Below are 14986 nucleotides of genomic sequence, written 5' to 3'. Positions count from 1 at the left end.
TGCCTGCCTTTGGCCTAGGGCATGATCCTGAAGTCCGGGGATCAAGTCCCACATTGGGCTCCCTGAATGGAGCCTGCTTCTCCCTCTGCCTCTCTCTGTGTGTCTTTCATGAATAAATAAATAAGATCTTTTTTTTTTTTTTAAACTTTTATTTATTTATGATAGTCACACAGGGAGAGAGAGAGAGAGGCAGAGACATAGGCAGAGGGAGAAGCAGGCTCCGTGCACCGGGAGCCTGACGTGGGATTCGATCCTGGGTCTCCAGGATCACGCCCTGGGCCAAAGGCAGGCGCCAAACCGCTGCGCCACCCAGGGATCCCAATAAATAAGATCTTAAAAAAGAATCTGTTAAACATAAAATGCAGAATAAACATAAAATAAAGCAATTTTATTTTGACACTTTCATCAAACTTTTAATATGAATTCATCAATTGAAATAACCTATTGGAACATGTGATTCAATTTTTATTTTGGATCATATAATCTGAGGACTTGTTTATTCATTTGTTTAGAAACTATTTATGAAAGGTGACTATGTGCCAGAAGCCATGGGAAGCAAAATAGATGTAGGCTTTGCCCATGTGTGCTAGGAAGGCTAGTTGGGAACCATCACGTGAAATAAGTAGGCACACAAGGAACTTTACAGGGAAGTTTGTTCAGACACTGAAACACAGGCGGGGAAGAGCTTAGTGAAGGAGGAGAATCCTGGGAAAACCTCAGGTGAAAGCAAGTCAGAAGGAATTCCAGGAAATATATCCCTAGAAAAATCCAGCATGGTAAAACAGTACAGAAAAAAACTTAATGCTTTAAGTTTACAATGTTCTCACATCTGTTGCTTCCGTTAATTCTCATCAGAAGCCTATGAATCAGGGAAGGCAAGCATAATTATGATTATTTCTATTGCTAAACATTGGGATCCCTGGGTGGCGCAGCGGTTTGGCGCCTGCCTTTGGCCCAGAGCGCGATCCTGGAGACCCGGGATCGAATCCCACGTCGGGCTCCCGGTGCATGGAGCCTGCTTCTCCCTCTGCCTGTGTCTCTGCCTCTCTCTCTCTCTCTCTCTGTGTGACTATCATTAAAAAAAAAAAAAATCATTACTAAACATTAAAGCTCAGCCAGGGACAAAGCTATGCCGCTTTTGTATCCTTGTTTCAGACAAGGCAAAGCCTGTGGGTTCTCTGGGTAGCCGGAAGGGAGCATGTAGAAAGAAGCAGAAGTGACGACCCCTACTATGCTGTGTGGCTATCTGAAAAAAAGCAGGCTGTGAAAGGGATTATAGGCGAAAGGAGAGAAAATGAGTGGGAAATATCAGGGAGGGTGACAGAACATGAAGGACTCCTAATTCTGGGAAACGAACTAGGGGTAGTGGAAGGGGAGGTGGGCGGGGGGATGGGGTGACCGGGTGACGGGCACTGGGGGGGGGGGGCACTTGACGGGATGAGCACTGGGTGTTATATGTTGGCAAATCGAAGTCCAATAAAAAATATACAGAAAAAAAAAAGCAGGCTGTGAACGAAATATAATAAATAGTTAAGTACTTCTTGGTGGCAGCGTTATACCTACTCTTCTTGGCATCTGTGTCAAGACAGAACACGAATCTAGCATTTTAGAGAGTTGTTCAATTTAGACAGTTGTGTAATTCTGAGATTTCATATCCAGACATAATCTGAGCGGAGTCTAGGGATTTGTGACCAGATCTTCATGGGTGGAATTAAAACAAGACACTACAACTCCCAGCAGGCATCGGGGGCAGCGTCTCCTCCCTGACCCTTTTCCGCCCCGGCTGGGGGTGACCAATAACCGTTGGTTATTTGAATAGACCAATGATACCATGGAACTGTTTAGCCACCCAATCGCATGGAAGAGGGGGGAAACACCTTAGCCAATCCAAAGGCGTGGGGGCGGGGCCGGAGATGGGAGCTGTGAAAGAAGTTTGCTGACTAAGATGGCGACTGAGGCGCAAAGTGAAGGGGAGGTGCCAGCCCGCGATTCTCGCCCGAGGTGAGCCGAGTTCTTGGTCCAGCTGCCTAGGAAACGAGGCCGTGGGCTGGTCGTACTGACGCTTTTCCTTTGGGTCCTGGTGACCCAGTGGGGCCGGGCTTTGTTCCTTCCTCCTCCGGCGTTTCGCCTCCTTACGCCCGCTCTCTGGCCCAGGAACTGAGATCCAGCCTGGCCTCGGCGTGGTCCCGCTGATGCTGGACCGAGGTCCGCCCGTGTGGTGGCTGCGGACCCTCCCGGTGCCGCTGCGCGGAGACCCTGCTTGGTGGTGAGGAAACTCACGTCCAGAGCTGTTAAGCGGATTCCCTAACGTCACACAGGGCTGGGAGACAGCTCTGTTACACTTTCCAATCTGCTTCGAGGCAGTACGTCTTGAACCCGATCAAGGGTTGGACTGTCCGTTGGAAATGGGTCTGAGTTCTTGGGCCAATTAAAACGAATTTTTAAAAATTTTGTATTGTGGTTTCGAATGCTTACCACGAGTTCTACCCTCTTAGGAAATTTTTAGTGTGCCTGACAGCATTGTGGACTATAGGTGCAGTGTTGTACAGCCTATCTCAAGAGCTTAGTCTTGCTTAACGGTTACTTTATGCCTCTTAAGTAGGAAGTCCCCATTTTCTCTCTCCTGGCCCCTGGCAACCAGCATTCCACTCTTTCATTCAATGAATTTGACTATTGTAAATAATCTCCTATCGGTGGATACCACATATATGTAAGTGGAATCATTTGCCTTCCTGTAACTGGCTTATTTTACTTAGCGTAATGTTCGTAAGGTTCATCCATGTTGTCCCCTATTGCAGAATGTTCTTCTTTTTCAAATAAAAAAATACATGAGAGAGCGAGGGAACAAGAGAGCATAAGCAGGGGGAGGAGCTGAAGGAGGAGAATGGGACTCCCCCTTGAGCAGGGAGCTCCTTGCAGGGCTCATCCCAGGACCCGGAGATCATGACCTGAGCCAAAGGCAGACGGTTAACTGACTGAGCCAGCCACCCAGGCAGCCCACAGAATTTTCTTTTTTAAAAGCTGTAATATTCCATTCTATGTATATACCATATTTTGCTCTTCCATTCATCTGCCCATTGCCATTTAAATTGTTTCCAGGATCCCTGAGTGCCTGCCTTGGGCCCGGGGCATGATCCTGGGGTCCTGGGATCCAGTCCCGCTTCGGGCTCCTTGCGAGGATCCTGCTTCTCCCTCTGCCTGGGTCTCTGCCTCTCTCTCTCTCTGTGTCCCTCATGAATAAATCAATCTTAAAAAAAAAAAAAGTTGTTCCCATATCTTGGTGATTGTTAATTGTGCCTCAGTGAACACGAGAGTGCTGGTAAATTGTTTGAGATCCTGATTTCAGTACTTTTGGGTAAATGTGCAGAAGCAGGATAACTATAAATAGTTATTCTATTTATAAATTTTTGAGGAGGGATCCCTGGGTGGCGCAGCGGTTTAGCGCCTGCCTTTGGCCCAGGGCGCGATCCTGGAGACCCGGGATCGAATCCCACGTCGGGCTCCCGGTGCATGGAGCCTGCTTCTCCCTCTGCCTGTGTCTCTGCCTCTCTCTCTCTCTCTGTGTGACTATCATAAATAAATAAAAATTAAAAAAAATTAAATTTTCGAGGAACCTTCATACTATTTTACATATCAGCTGCACTATTTTGCATTCCCATCAACAATATACAGAGGTTCCAATTTCTCTACACTTTGGTTGTCTTTTGTTTTTGTTTTTTGTTTTTAATAATAGCCATCCTGACAGGTGTGAGGTGATGACCCACTGTGATAAGGAGCAAAGCAAATAGTCCCAGCCAGAGCAATTAGGCAAGAAAATGGGTTAAAAAGGCTACAAAATTGGAAAGGAAGAACTAAAATTGTTCCTGTTTGCAGACAACATGATCTTACATAAAGAAAAGACGAACAGTTAGAACTAATAAATTTAGTAAAGTTGCAACATACAAAGTCAACATACAAAAATCAGTTGCATTTCTATATTTTTGCAATGAGCTATCTAAAAAGGAAATTAGGAAAACAATCCCATTTACAATAGCACCAAAAAGAATAAAATACAGGCTAATTTTTAAACCTCCCTCAGCTTCACTTTCTTAACCTATAATGATGTCTACTCCAGAGAATCTTAATATTAAATTAGAGAGTCCTTTTTGAAGTGCTAGCCCTGAGCCTAGCAGGTAATAACATTCAGTACGTGATAGATTTTCTTTTTCCTGGTGGAACTAAAGAACAGATCAGAGGGATCTGCAGTTTAGAAAAATCATAATTTCTACAGGCATACCAAAATGTACCTTTTCCTAGAAAGAATTTCCAGGTAGTCTTGTTACAGCCTTGAGACCTTAGTTGTCTTAACTGATTAAATATATATTAGAATTTATTTATTTTTTAAAAGATTTTTTAAAAAAATATTCTATCCATTTATTCATGAGAGACCCGGGGGGGGGGGGGGGGGGAGAGAGAGAGAGAGAGAGAGGCCCAGACACAGGCAGAAGGAGAAGCAGGCTCCATGCAAGGGAGCCTGATGTGGGACTTGATCCTGGGACTCCAGGATCATGACCTGAGCCGAACAAAGGCAGACGCTTAACCGTTGAGCCACCCAGGTGTCCCTATTTTTAAAATATTTTATTTACTTATTCATGAGAGACACACAGAGAGGCAGAGAGATAGGCAGAGGAAGAGGCAGGCTCCCTGCAGGGAGCCCTTTGTGGGACTCCATCCCAGGATCCAGAACCACACTCTGAGCTGAAGGCAGAAGCTCAACCTCTGAGCCACCCAGGCATCTCTATATTAGAATTTATAATAGAGTGAGCTTATTTTCATTGTCTCAGTGTAAAGTGTAAACCCTTTGGTTTGATGTTATTTGGTGCCATTTGTATTGAATAGGAGATTCCAGGTCTTGGGAAGATAGGTTTATGAGTGGAGACTGGATTCCTTTCCTAGCTGAGATGGACATGTTTGATTGAATGTGTCAATATCTTATAAGGAAGAATTTTTCACCACTGGAGGTGCCTATAAAATGGTCGATCATTTTTTGCCTGGAAATTGTAGAGAGGATTGATAAATTCAATCAGCTCGTCTCTCATCCTGCTCTAAAATCTTGAATTGTGATGAGAACCTAAAGACAAAACATTATTCTGTAGCAGGTGGAGTTTGAATTTGCCAACTGAATTTAAAATTTTTAAAAAGAATTTATTTATTCATGAGAGAGAGAGGCAGAGGGAGAAGCAGGCTCCATGCAGGAACCTGGGACTCAGTCCCGGGTCTCCAGGATCACACCCGGGGCTGTAGGCGGCACTAAACAGCTGGGCCGCTGGGGCTGCCCTGAATTTAAATTTTAAGTGCTGGGGATCCCTGGGTGGCTCAGCGGTTTGGCGCCTGCCTTTGGCCCAGGGCGCCATCCTGGAGTCCCGGGTCGAGTCCCACATGGGGCTCCCTGCATGGAGCCTGCTTCTCCCTTGGCCTGTGTCTCTTCCTCTCTCTCTCTCCCTCCCTCTATGTGTATCATAAATAAATAAATAAATAAATAAATAAATAAATAAATAAATAAATAAATAAATCTTTAAATTTTCAGTGCTAGTATTAGTTACATGATCAACACATATTCACAGAATCTCATCTGAATTTGAAACTTTTATTAATTTCATGTTGTAAAAGAGAATTTGGGTTTATGTAAGCCTTTTTTGAGGGCAGGACATATATATTATTATATATTCCCAAAGCTTAGCTTTGTGTAGATGGTCAATACTGAATAAATAATAGTCTTTTGTAATACATAAAATATTCCTTGTGGTGATAAATACCACACAAAGTATTTTTTTTCCCTGCAGATATTAATCTTTCTAATGTTCTGTTGGTGGTGTGGCCCTTTGTATTCATTCCATAAAGAAGAGGAAAGAATGGTCTGATTTGCACAGATCAGTTTTTATTTGCACATTGAATGGAGAATTCTATGCTTGTCCATTAAGAACTAGTTTTCTATTTCTTCATCATTATTTTAAGTCTGCTCCTAGTAATTAGCAATGCTTTTAATTGTTTTAGTCAAAGAAATAAGAAAAAGTTGCTCTGGGGGTGCCTGGGTGGCTCAGTCAGTTAAATATTGACTCTTGGTTTTGGCTCAGGTCATGATTTCAGGGTGGTGACATCAAGCCCTGCTTCCCACTCCATGCTCAGTGTGGATTCTGTCTCTCTTTCCCTGATCCTCCTGCTTGTGTGCTTTCTCTCAAATAAATAAATCTTAAAAAAAAAATTGCTTGGCCTGTAAAGAATTCTATTTTGACCTGTTGATGGTAAACAGCTTTGCCCCTCTTTCTGGTCTTTATCAGGTGGAATAATGCTTTAAAATTGAACTAACTTTAGTTATACCTTCAGGTTACTTTTAAGTGAATAGTTCTAAAGAGGAATCCACAAATAGAAGCTATCCTCTCTACCAATAGCAATATAAAAATAGTTAAGACTCTCTGAGGCCAAAGAGAGAAAAAGCTAAAGCAGGAAAGGAATTAGAGCCACCTCCCCACATAATTGGCAGTAGAGAAATACAGCTCAGTACTTTTGGATTGAAAAGATATATAAAAATTAAAGTGCTAACTATTATTAGATGAGGAGGGGAAATTGATGACAAAGAGTCACAGGCTTTTTAACCTCAATATTCACAGGGAAAAAAAGAAACCTGCTGTGAACCAGGAAAAGCAAACAGGAGTATATACAGGGTTGGAGGGAAGAAGCAAAGCAAGCCGTTGTAGTGATAGTATTTGTCATAAGTTGGTGACAGCAGTGTCCAAGTTTTGAGGCTCAAGCCTGCTCCTAGAATTTAGGAACAGCAGGAAGCTTAGGAACAGACTGCTGGATGCTTGCATGCCATTTTCAAAGTGTTTTTGGAGGATAAAGAAGGTGCCTTTAGATCTGTGGGGAAAGGGTCCTGCATTCTTCTAATTTACATACACTGTAGAGTATGGAATAGGGTTACTAAACACATAATTTCCTGAAGACTTCTTTTTTTTTTTTTTTTTTTTAAGATTTTATCTATTTATTCACAAGAGATACACAGAGAGTGGTAGAGACATAGGCAGAGGGAGGAGAAGCAGGCTCCATGCAGGGAGCCCGATGTGGGACTCCATCCGGAACTCCAGGATCACGCCCTGAACCAAAAACAGATGCCTATTTGCTGAGCCACCCAGGGGTCCCTCCTGAAGACTTTTTGTTATATTGTTCTTTCTCTAAAAAGTAGTGTGGCCTTCAAGAAAAGTGATAGATGGAACCTTTACTGATCCTAGGAAGACTTCCCTGTTCTCATATGCACAAGTGGGAAAACATGATTTAAAATATCTGAATCTGGGGGCAGCCGCGGTGGTGCAGCGGTTGAGCGCCGCCTGCAGTCCGGGGTGTGATCCTGAAGACCCAGAATCAAGTCCTGCGTCGGGCTCTCTGCGTAGAGCCTGCTTCTCCCTCTGCCTGTGTCTTTGCCTCTCTCTCTCTGTGCCTCTCATGAATAAATAAATAAAAATCTTAAAAAAAAAAAATCTGAATCTGGTTTTGTATTTGTGCTGTCAAATCTTACCTGAAGGGTAATGACAGATTATTCAGTAGTCTTTCTTGAACCTGAATAGTTTTATTTATTTATTTATTTTATCAATTACCTGACCTAGAGTGTTTGATCATTATACTTGTAGATAGGGCCAGCCTTGCTAGAAAGAGAGGGGAAGAAGCAATATAATTTTAAAATTAATCCACATAAACTGGTAAGTAGCTTACTTTTCTTTGCCTTTAATCTTTGGTAGAATTTGTGAAATTAACAAGTGATTAAAGATGGAGGTTGCTGGTTGGTTGTGTGTAAGGTCATCAGAGAGTGGCAGTCTGTTTTTGTTGTTACTGCAAATCCAAGACACTATTTTATCAATTGGATGGGTTTGAGGAGGGATGCCTGGGTGGTTCAGTGGTTGAGCGCCTCCTTTTGGCCCAGGGCATGATCCTGGGGTCCTGGGATTGAGTCTGCATCTGGCTCCCTGCATGGAGCCTGCTTCTCCCTTTGCCTGTATCTCTGCCTCTCTCTATGTCTCTCATGAGTAAATAAATAAAATCTTAAAAAAAAAAAAAAAAAAAAGGTGGGTTTGAGGAGACTCACTCCATTCAGGCTCACAAGAAGCCAATTGATAAATGCAAATTACCAAATATACAAAGTAGGTATATCAGCTGGTCTCATTAAAAAGAAAGATTTTAAAATTAATTAATTAATTAATTTGACAGCGAGATAGGGAATGGGAGCTGGGCGGGGGGGGGGGGGTGGTGGTGGTGGTGGTGTAGAGGGAGAGGGAGAAGCAGACTCCCAGTTGAGCTGGAAGCTCAAAGCTGCTGGATCATGACCTGAACTGAGGCAGACTGTTAACCTACTAAGCCACCCTCAGCTTGTCTCATTTTATCTTTGGGGCACACAGTTGATTAGATTATTGCTTTTTCTTTTTCTTTTTTTAATCAGCAATGATCATTTTAGGATACCTCTGGTTATCTTGCCTGAACCTTCTTCTTATTCTTCTTTTTTCTTTTAAGATTTTATTTATTTATATATTTGATAGAAAGAGAGAGAGAACACAAGCAGGGGGAGCAGGAGAGGGAAAAGCAGGCTCCAACGGAGCAGGGAGCCTGATGTGGGGCTCTATCCCAGGACCCTGGGATCATGACCTGAGCCGAAGGCAGACACTTAACTGACTGACCCACCCAGGCTCCCCTGAACCCCCTTAACTACATTTTTTATTAGCCATCTTTTAGGATGGTTATTTCTAGAAATGCCAGTGCCCATCTATTTTGTGCTGATGGTTTTCTAGTGTTACTTGATGTATCAGTCAGAGTTCAATTAAGACACAGAAACTAATATAGTAATTTGAACAAAGGATTTTTTTTTTAAATTTTTTTAATTAACTTATTTATTTATGATAGTCATCAGAGAGCGAGAGAGAGAGGCAGAGACACAGGCAGAGGGAGAAGCAGGCTCCATGCACCGGGAGCCCGACGTGGGATTCGATCCTGGGTCTCCAGGATCGCGCCCTGGGCCAAAGGCAGGCGCTAAACCGCTGCGCCACCCAGGGATCCCCCAAAGGATTTTTTTTTAAAGATTTTATTTATTCATTCATGGGACAGAGAGAGAGAGAGAGAGGCAGAGACACAGGCAGAGGGAGAAGCAGGCTCCATGCAGGGAGCCCGATGTGGAACTCGATCCCGGGACCCCGGGACTACGCCCTGAACCAAGGGCAGAAGCTCAACTGCTGAGCCACCCAGGCATCCCTAAAGGATGTTTAAAATAAAGAATTATTAAAAAATAAAGAATTATTAACTATAATGGAATTAGGGTAACAGGGATTAGCTAGTAAGAACTAAAAGAGATTTTTTTTTTAAATTTTTATTTATTTATGATAGTCACACACACACAGAGAGAGAGAGAGAGAGAGAGAGAGGCAGAGACATAGGCAGAGGGAGAAGCAGGCTCCATGCACCGGGAGCCCGATGTGGGATTCAATCCTGGGTCTCCAGGATCGGGCCCTGGGCCAAAGGCAGGCGCTAAACCGCTGCGCCACCCAGGGATCCCCTAAAAGAGATTTCTAAAGATTATATTATATTATATTATATAGTAAATATCAGAAACAGCTTATATATATCAAACTCATCCTGTTGTACATTTTAAGTATCTTGCAGTTTTATTTGTCAATTATACCTTGATTAAACAAACAAAAAAAGAATCCAGTATAATTTTTAGGGCTGAGTAGAATGTACCAGGAAGAGGTCCAGACCTTGTTTAAGGCTTGGCTGTGGCTCACATAGAATGGCAGAAAAGAGTTTGTTGGAAATTCGCCTCATAGAACTTCATCCACTCTTTAGGGGACGCCTAGGTGACTCAGTGGTTGAGTGTCTGCCTTTAGCTCAAGGCATGATCCTGGAGACCTGGGATCAAGTCCCACACCAGGCTCCACACAGGGAGCCTGCTTCTCCCTCTGCCTATGTCTCTGACTCTCTGTGTCTCTAATGAATAAATAAATAAAAATCTAAAAAAAAAAAAAAAAAAAAAAAAAAAGAAAGAAAGAAATCCACCCTTTAGGGTACTGGGGAAAGCTGTTCATAGGGAGGTGTCTTGGAGGGAAGCTACTGGTTTATGGATGCTGCTGAGTGCTGAGGATTGCAGGAGCAGGAAGCTATCACTGGAGAAGCTGCCCTTGCTGTGAGAGCTGGGAGCTGGAGAAGTTGTGCATATTTAGGAGCTTACCTAGCGGAGTGCCCTGGAACTAGAAAGGGAAGGGTCTTCTTCCTGCAGTGTCTCTCCAATGTTCTTTATTAATAATGCTCAATATTGTGCTAGCTGAAGGAAATATAAAGGCTCCAGCTCCATTTTTGCAGAGTGGCCAAAGATGGGTAAGGGGCATTAAATCTGTAACTGGCATATGTGGAGAGTCATCTCCCTCCAGTTCTGTGCTTCCCTTGCTGCAGCACTTCCTAAGACTTTTCTAGAGGAGTGAGTATGAGATAGTGTGTAGGATCTGAATGAATGAAGAGGGACTGAAACAAGTCAGAGAGGACAAGAAAGTGATTGGTGGTTAAATTTGTATTGATAGACTTATTTGCGTGTAGGCTTGTAAAAGTCTATATGCTTTCCAAATAGAATAACTGTTTCCTGGATTAAAGAATCTGGAACAAGTTGTATTTAACCTAATAACTATCGTTTGTCTGAATTTTATTTTTTGAGGCATGCTGGTGTTTAAAGTATTAGTAATATCTTATTGATCTTGTCAGTTTCAAACTTTTAAATATCTCGGAGGGGGTGTTTATTGATACTTTTCTCTCAATTAAAGCCGTGTGTGTTTTTGAGCAAGCTACTTTTAATTTCTCTATCTTTTTACCTAGAGCTTCTGGTAGGTAGTTATATGAAGTTTTGGAAATTGGTGGTTTGTAATGATCTTGAAATATATATAATTTTAAAAGAGTTAATGCATTTCTTCCAAGGTCTAATGTACAGTATTGCACCTGAATCTTTATTAAAAAAATATATTTTTAAAAGATCTTCTTTATTTACTTGAGAGACAGAGAGTGAGAGAGAGCACAAGCCAGGAGGGGGGCAGAGGGAGTGGAAGAAGCAGACTCCCTGCTGAGCAGGGAGCCCAACTGGAGTGGATCAGGGACTCCTGTACCATGCCCTGAGATGAAGGCAGATGCCCAACCAACTGAGCCACCCAGGCGCCCTGCACCTGGATCTTTTGAACAAGTGTAGTTTTTAGTTATAATTACTAGAGTAATACTCTTTTATCCTGAATTTACATTTAACATCAACATCAGTTATTTGGCATAACACAGCATTATGCTAGAAAATTTTGCTACTTTTTAAAAAAGATTTTACTTATTTATTTGAGAGAGAGGGCCTGAGCAGGGAGGGACAAAGGGAGAGAGAGAAACTGATTCCTCATTGAGCAGGGGGCCCAGGACCCTAGGATCGTAACCTGAGACGAAGGCAGATGCTTAACTGATGAGCCACCTAGGCACCCCCAGAGTTTTGCTATTTTTTAAAAGAACCTTTGAATAATGTGGAACAATGAAAATTGCTGAAATGAATTGAGGTGAAGAACCAAAAGTTACATGCTGTGTGCTGTGATTGGTGTATTTGGCTGAACAAAAGTTCACATCTGTAAGGAAAACCAAGATGGGTTTGTGAAAAACTGAGAAGCATTGGGAAATTGGTACAGAAAAGAGAAGCATAAGAGATAAGACAAAATTTAAAAAGGAGAATATGGAGAAGAGGAGGTGACTTTTGAGTAGAGGCTGCCAGCCACAGCCACAGGGGTAGGCTTTGGAGGCAGTGGTGATAATGAGCCCAGCAAGAAGTGATCTTGGAGAATAGAGATTTCCTAAGTAGGAGGTAAGGAAGTAGAATAATCAAAATGACTAAAAGGGACTGGGACTGGGATCCCTGGGTGGCGCAGCGGTTTGGCGCCTGCCTTTGGCCCAGGGCGCGATCCTGGAGACCTGGGATCGAATCCCACGTCGGGCTCCCGATGCATGGAGCCTGCTTCTCCCTCTGCCTATGTCTCTGCCTCTCTCTCTCTCTCTCTGTATGACTATCATAAATAAATAAAAATAAAAAAAAAAAGGGACTGGGACTTATTTATATAGTGGGACATTTTAAATATTTGTATATGTATATTTATATATAAACTTTAAGATTTTATTTATTTATTCATGAGAGACACAGAGAAAGGCAGAGACACAGGCTCCCTGCAGGGAGTCCAATGTGGGACTCAATCCTGGGACCCCGGGATCACACCCTGAGTCAAAGGCAGATGTTCAATCACTGAGCCACCCAGGTGTCCCTATGTGACAGAAATTTAAGCTAGCTTAAGCAAAGAGATGATATTGATTGGCTCAAGAAACTGAAACATCCTAAGGGTAGATCAGGAATGGCTTAATCTGTATTTAAATTCTCAAATCTTAATGTCAGTAGGCATCTGCTTGCTTTCTTAGATCTGATTTTCTCTGTATTTGCTTTTGGAAAATGCAAGTTCTTCACTAAAGATGGCAGTAATGGACCACCATTAGTGGCATTCCACAGGTTTAGCAATCTTAGTATCCAGCGAGAGTCTTGGAATTGGGTCTTTTTTTCCCCCTGATTTGACTTTGTGGGCCTTTGCCTCAATCAATGAGGAATACAGAATGTTTCGATTAGGTAAGCCTGTGCTCACACTTGCTACCAGGGAGTAGGTTCAACCCACCAAAACACATATACTGAAAGATGGGACGAGGTTATTGCCCAAAGGAAAATAGGGGTGCTGTTACCAGAGGAAAGGGAAGATAGATGTTGGGTATGCAAAAATAACATGTCCACTATACTATCTTAGTAACCTCTCTGTACACCCTCCTTTATTTAAGATTATGTTTTGAAAAGGGCTTGCCACTAATATGTGGAGAACACGTTTTATCTTTCTTAAAAAAACAACCAAACAAAAAAATCAAACAAAAAGGCCCCTTATTTAAGTATTATTTATTTTTTCCACTAAACAAACCCTGTTCATCTTTAAGACCTACCTCAAATCTCAACTCTTGTATAAGGGTGAAAGTTTCTCTTCTCCTCCTGAATTTGTACATCGTTTATTGTCTCTACCATGGATTTGGCAGTTAATGATTTTTTTTATCTTTTGTGCTGTGGTCTTTAGCTATTAACATCTTGTAGGAAAACTATCATTCTTTTCTGTAATTAAGTATAAAACTACAATGATGTAAGTGAGGGGAAAACAATTTTGTCAGATGCTCACAAGTTTTATGATCTATCATAAGTAATTATTCAAGTATGAAGTGGGTTAATGATAGAATTTTTATATTGGGAAATGTATTAGTGTCAATTCATAACTGTAACACTATATAAAGCATAGCTTTTAGGATAATTATAACACTATACAAAGCCATAGCTTTAAGATAATTGGATGAAAACATAATAAATAACAGTATCAGTTGCCAGATTAAATACAGGTTATTTGTCAAGATGAATTATTACCTGAAAGCTAGACACAGTTTTTGGTTACTCCAAGAAAGAAATAGAACCACAGAAAAATTCAGTCACTTGCCTGCTGAATTTAGTTGTGCTGAACTATTAATCCTTTGGCTTTTGAAAAATTAATACATAACTAAAATATTGCTTGTATACACAAGTATGGAAATGAAATGTTTCCTTTAAAGGCAACATAGATCAGTTTCACATAAATTTAATCAAGTTTGGGTTTTATTTCTCTTGCTTCCTGACCAGAGTGTATTACATAGTATCAAACTAATTTCTTGAGACTCAGTAAGATTATGGAAACACAGTAATTGGGGCTCCTGGGTGGCTCAGTTGGTTGATGGTCTAACCCTTGATTTTGGCTCAGGGGTTGTGAGATTGAGCCCCATGTCAGGCTCCCCAGGCAGTGGGGAGTCTGCTTGAGATTCTTTACCCTCCCCCTGCTCATGCTCTCTCTCTTTTAATCAATCAATCAATCAATCAATCAATCAATCTTTAAAAAAACTACAATAATAATCTGAGCCAGTCTATAACAAATAAACCTCCCCCAATTAAACAGAAAAGATCCAAGATGTCACATAAAGCTATATCCACTTCAGACATATTCCTGATTGTATGATTTCAATTTTCTTTTTTTGTTCTTCTTATTTTTTCCCCTAGAAAATTAAAATGGCTTGGTTGTTGATCTTTGTCCAAGTTTCTACGATGTGTTATAATAAAGAAGTAAAACATTATTTGACAGCTTTAAGATAATAGGTCATCTGATTAGAGATAAGGTCATTTTAGTTGGATTCTATCAATATAAAAAAATTCATGAGTATAGAAATCACATAGTTGTACATATTAAATTTTTAATTGTATGTCACAATAATGAGAGCTATGTTTGCTAAATGTATTTTAATTATACCTTTGAGAGGGGAGAAACTCATTAATTTAGCAATTAACCTAAAGGTACTAAGATAATATAATTAAAAAGTTCTTCATTTGTTTTATTTTCATGCTGAATATAATTGCAAAATTAAACCATGTAAGTAATAACAATGAAACTGAAGAATAACTCACCAAATAACAGGAAACTTAAGAATTAGGGGAAGATCAGAAACTGAGAGAGTACACAGTGATACAATTTAGTAATATTATACTTGATATTATCATCAGATACTTTCCTTTAGACTTTATTTTTTTAAAGATTTTATTTATTCATCGTAGACAGAGAGAGAGAGAGAGAGAGAGAGGCAGAGACACAGGCAGAGGGAGAAGCAGGCTCCATGCCAGGAGCCTGATGTGGGACTCGATCCCGGGTCTCCAGGATCGTGCCCTGGGCCAAAGGCAGGCGCTAGACCGCTGAGCCACCCAGGGATCCCCTCCTTTAGACTTTAATTGGAAAGCACTACATGCACTATAAGCTGTGCTTTGAAGTATGGCCAGTTTTTGTATACGTAAGTCCATCTATCATTTTAACAAATTTTTGCATCA

At 41.3% G+C, this 14986-nt stretch overlaps 1 protein-coding gene across 1 annotated transcript in view; it reads left to right on the top strand.

The window, feature by feature from the left end:
* The first annotated feature begins 1874 nt into the window (after positions 1-1874).
* Positions 1875-14986, top strand: part of ARHGAP19 (Rho GTPase activating protein 19) — a 63970-nt gene continuing 50858 nt past the window's right edge. The window contains exon 1 of the mRNA XM_038578407.1: positions 1875-2001. Coding sequence (XP_038434335.1) covers positions 1946-2001 — 56 coding nt within the window. The 5' untranslated portion in view covers positions 1875-1945. The remainder of the gene's footprint in view (positions 2002-14986) is intronic.

The sequence above is a fragment of the Canis lupus genome, chromosome 28 (assembly GCF_011100685.1).
Source record: "Canis lupus familiaris isolate Mischka breed German Shepherd chromosome 28, alternate assembly UU_Cfam_GSD_1.0, whole genome shotgun sequence".
NCBI lineage: Eukaryota > Metazoa > Chordata > Mammalia > Carnivora > Canidae > Canis > Canis lupus.
The sequence above is the reverse complement of the archived record's forward strand: the minus strand, read 5'-3'. Positions and strand labels throughout refer to the sequence as shown.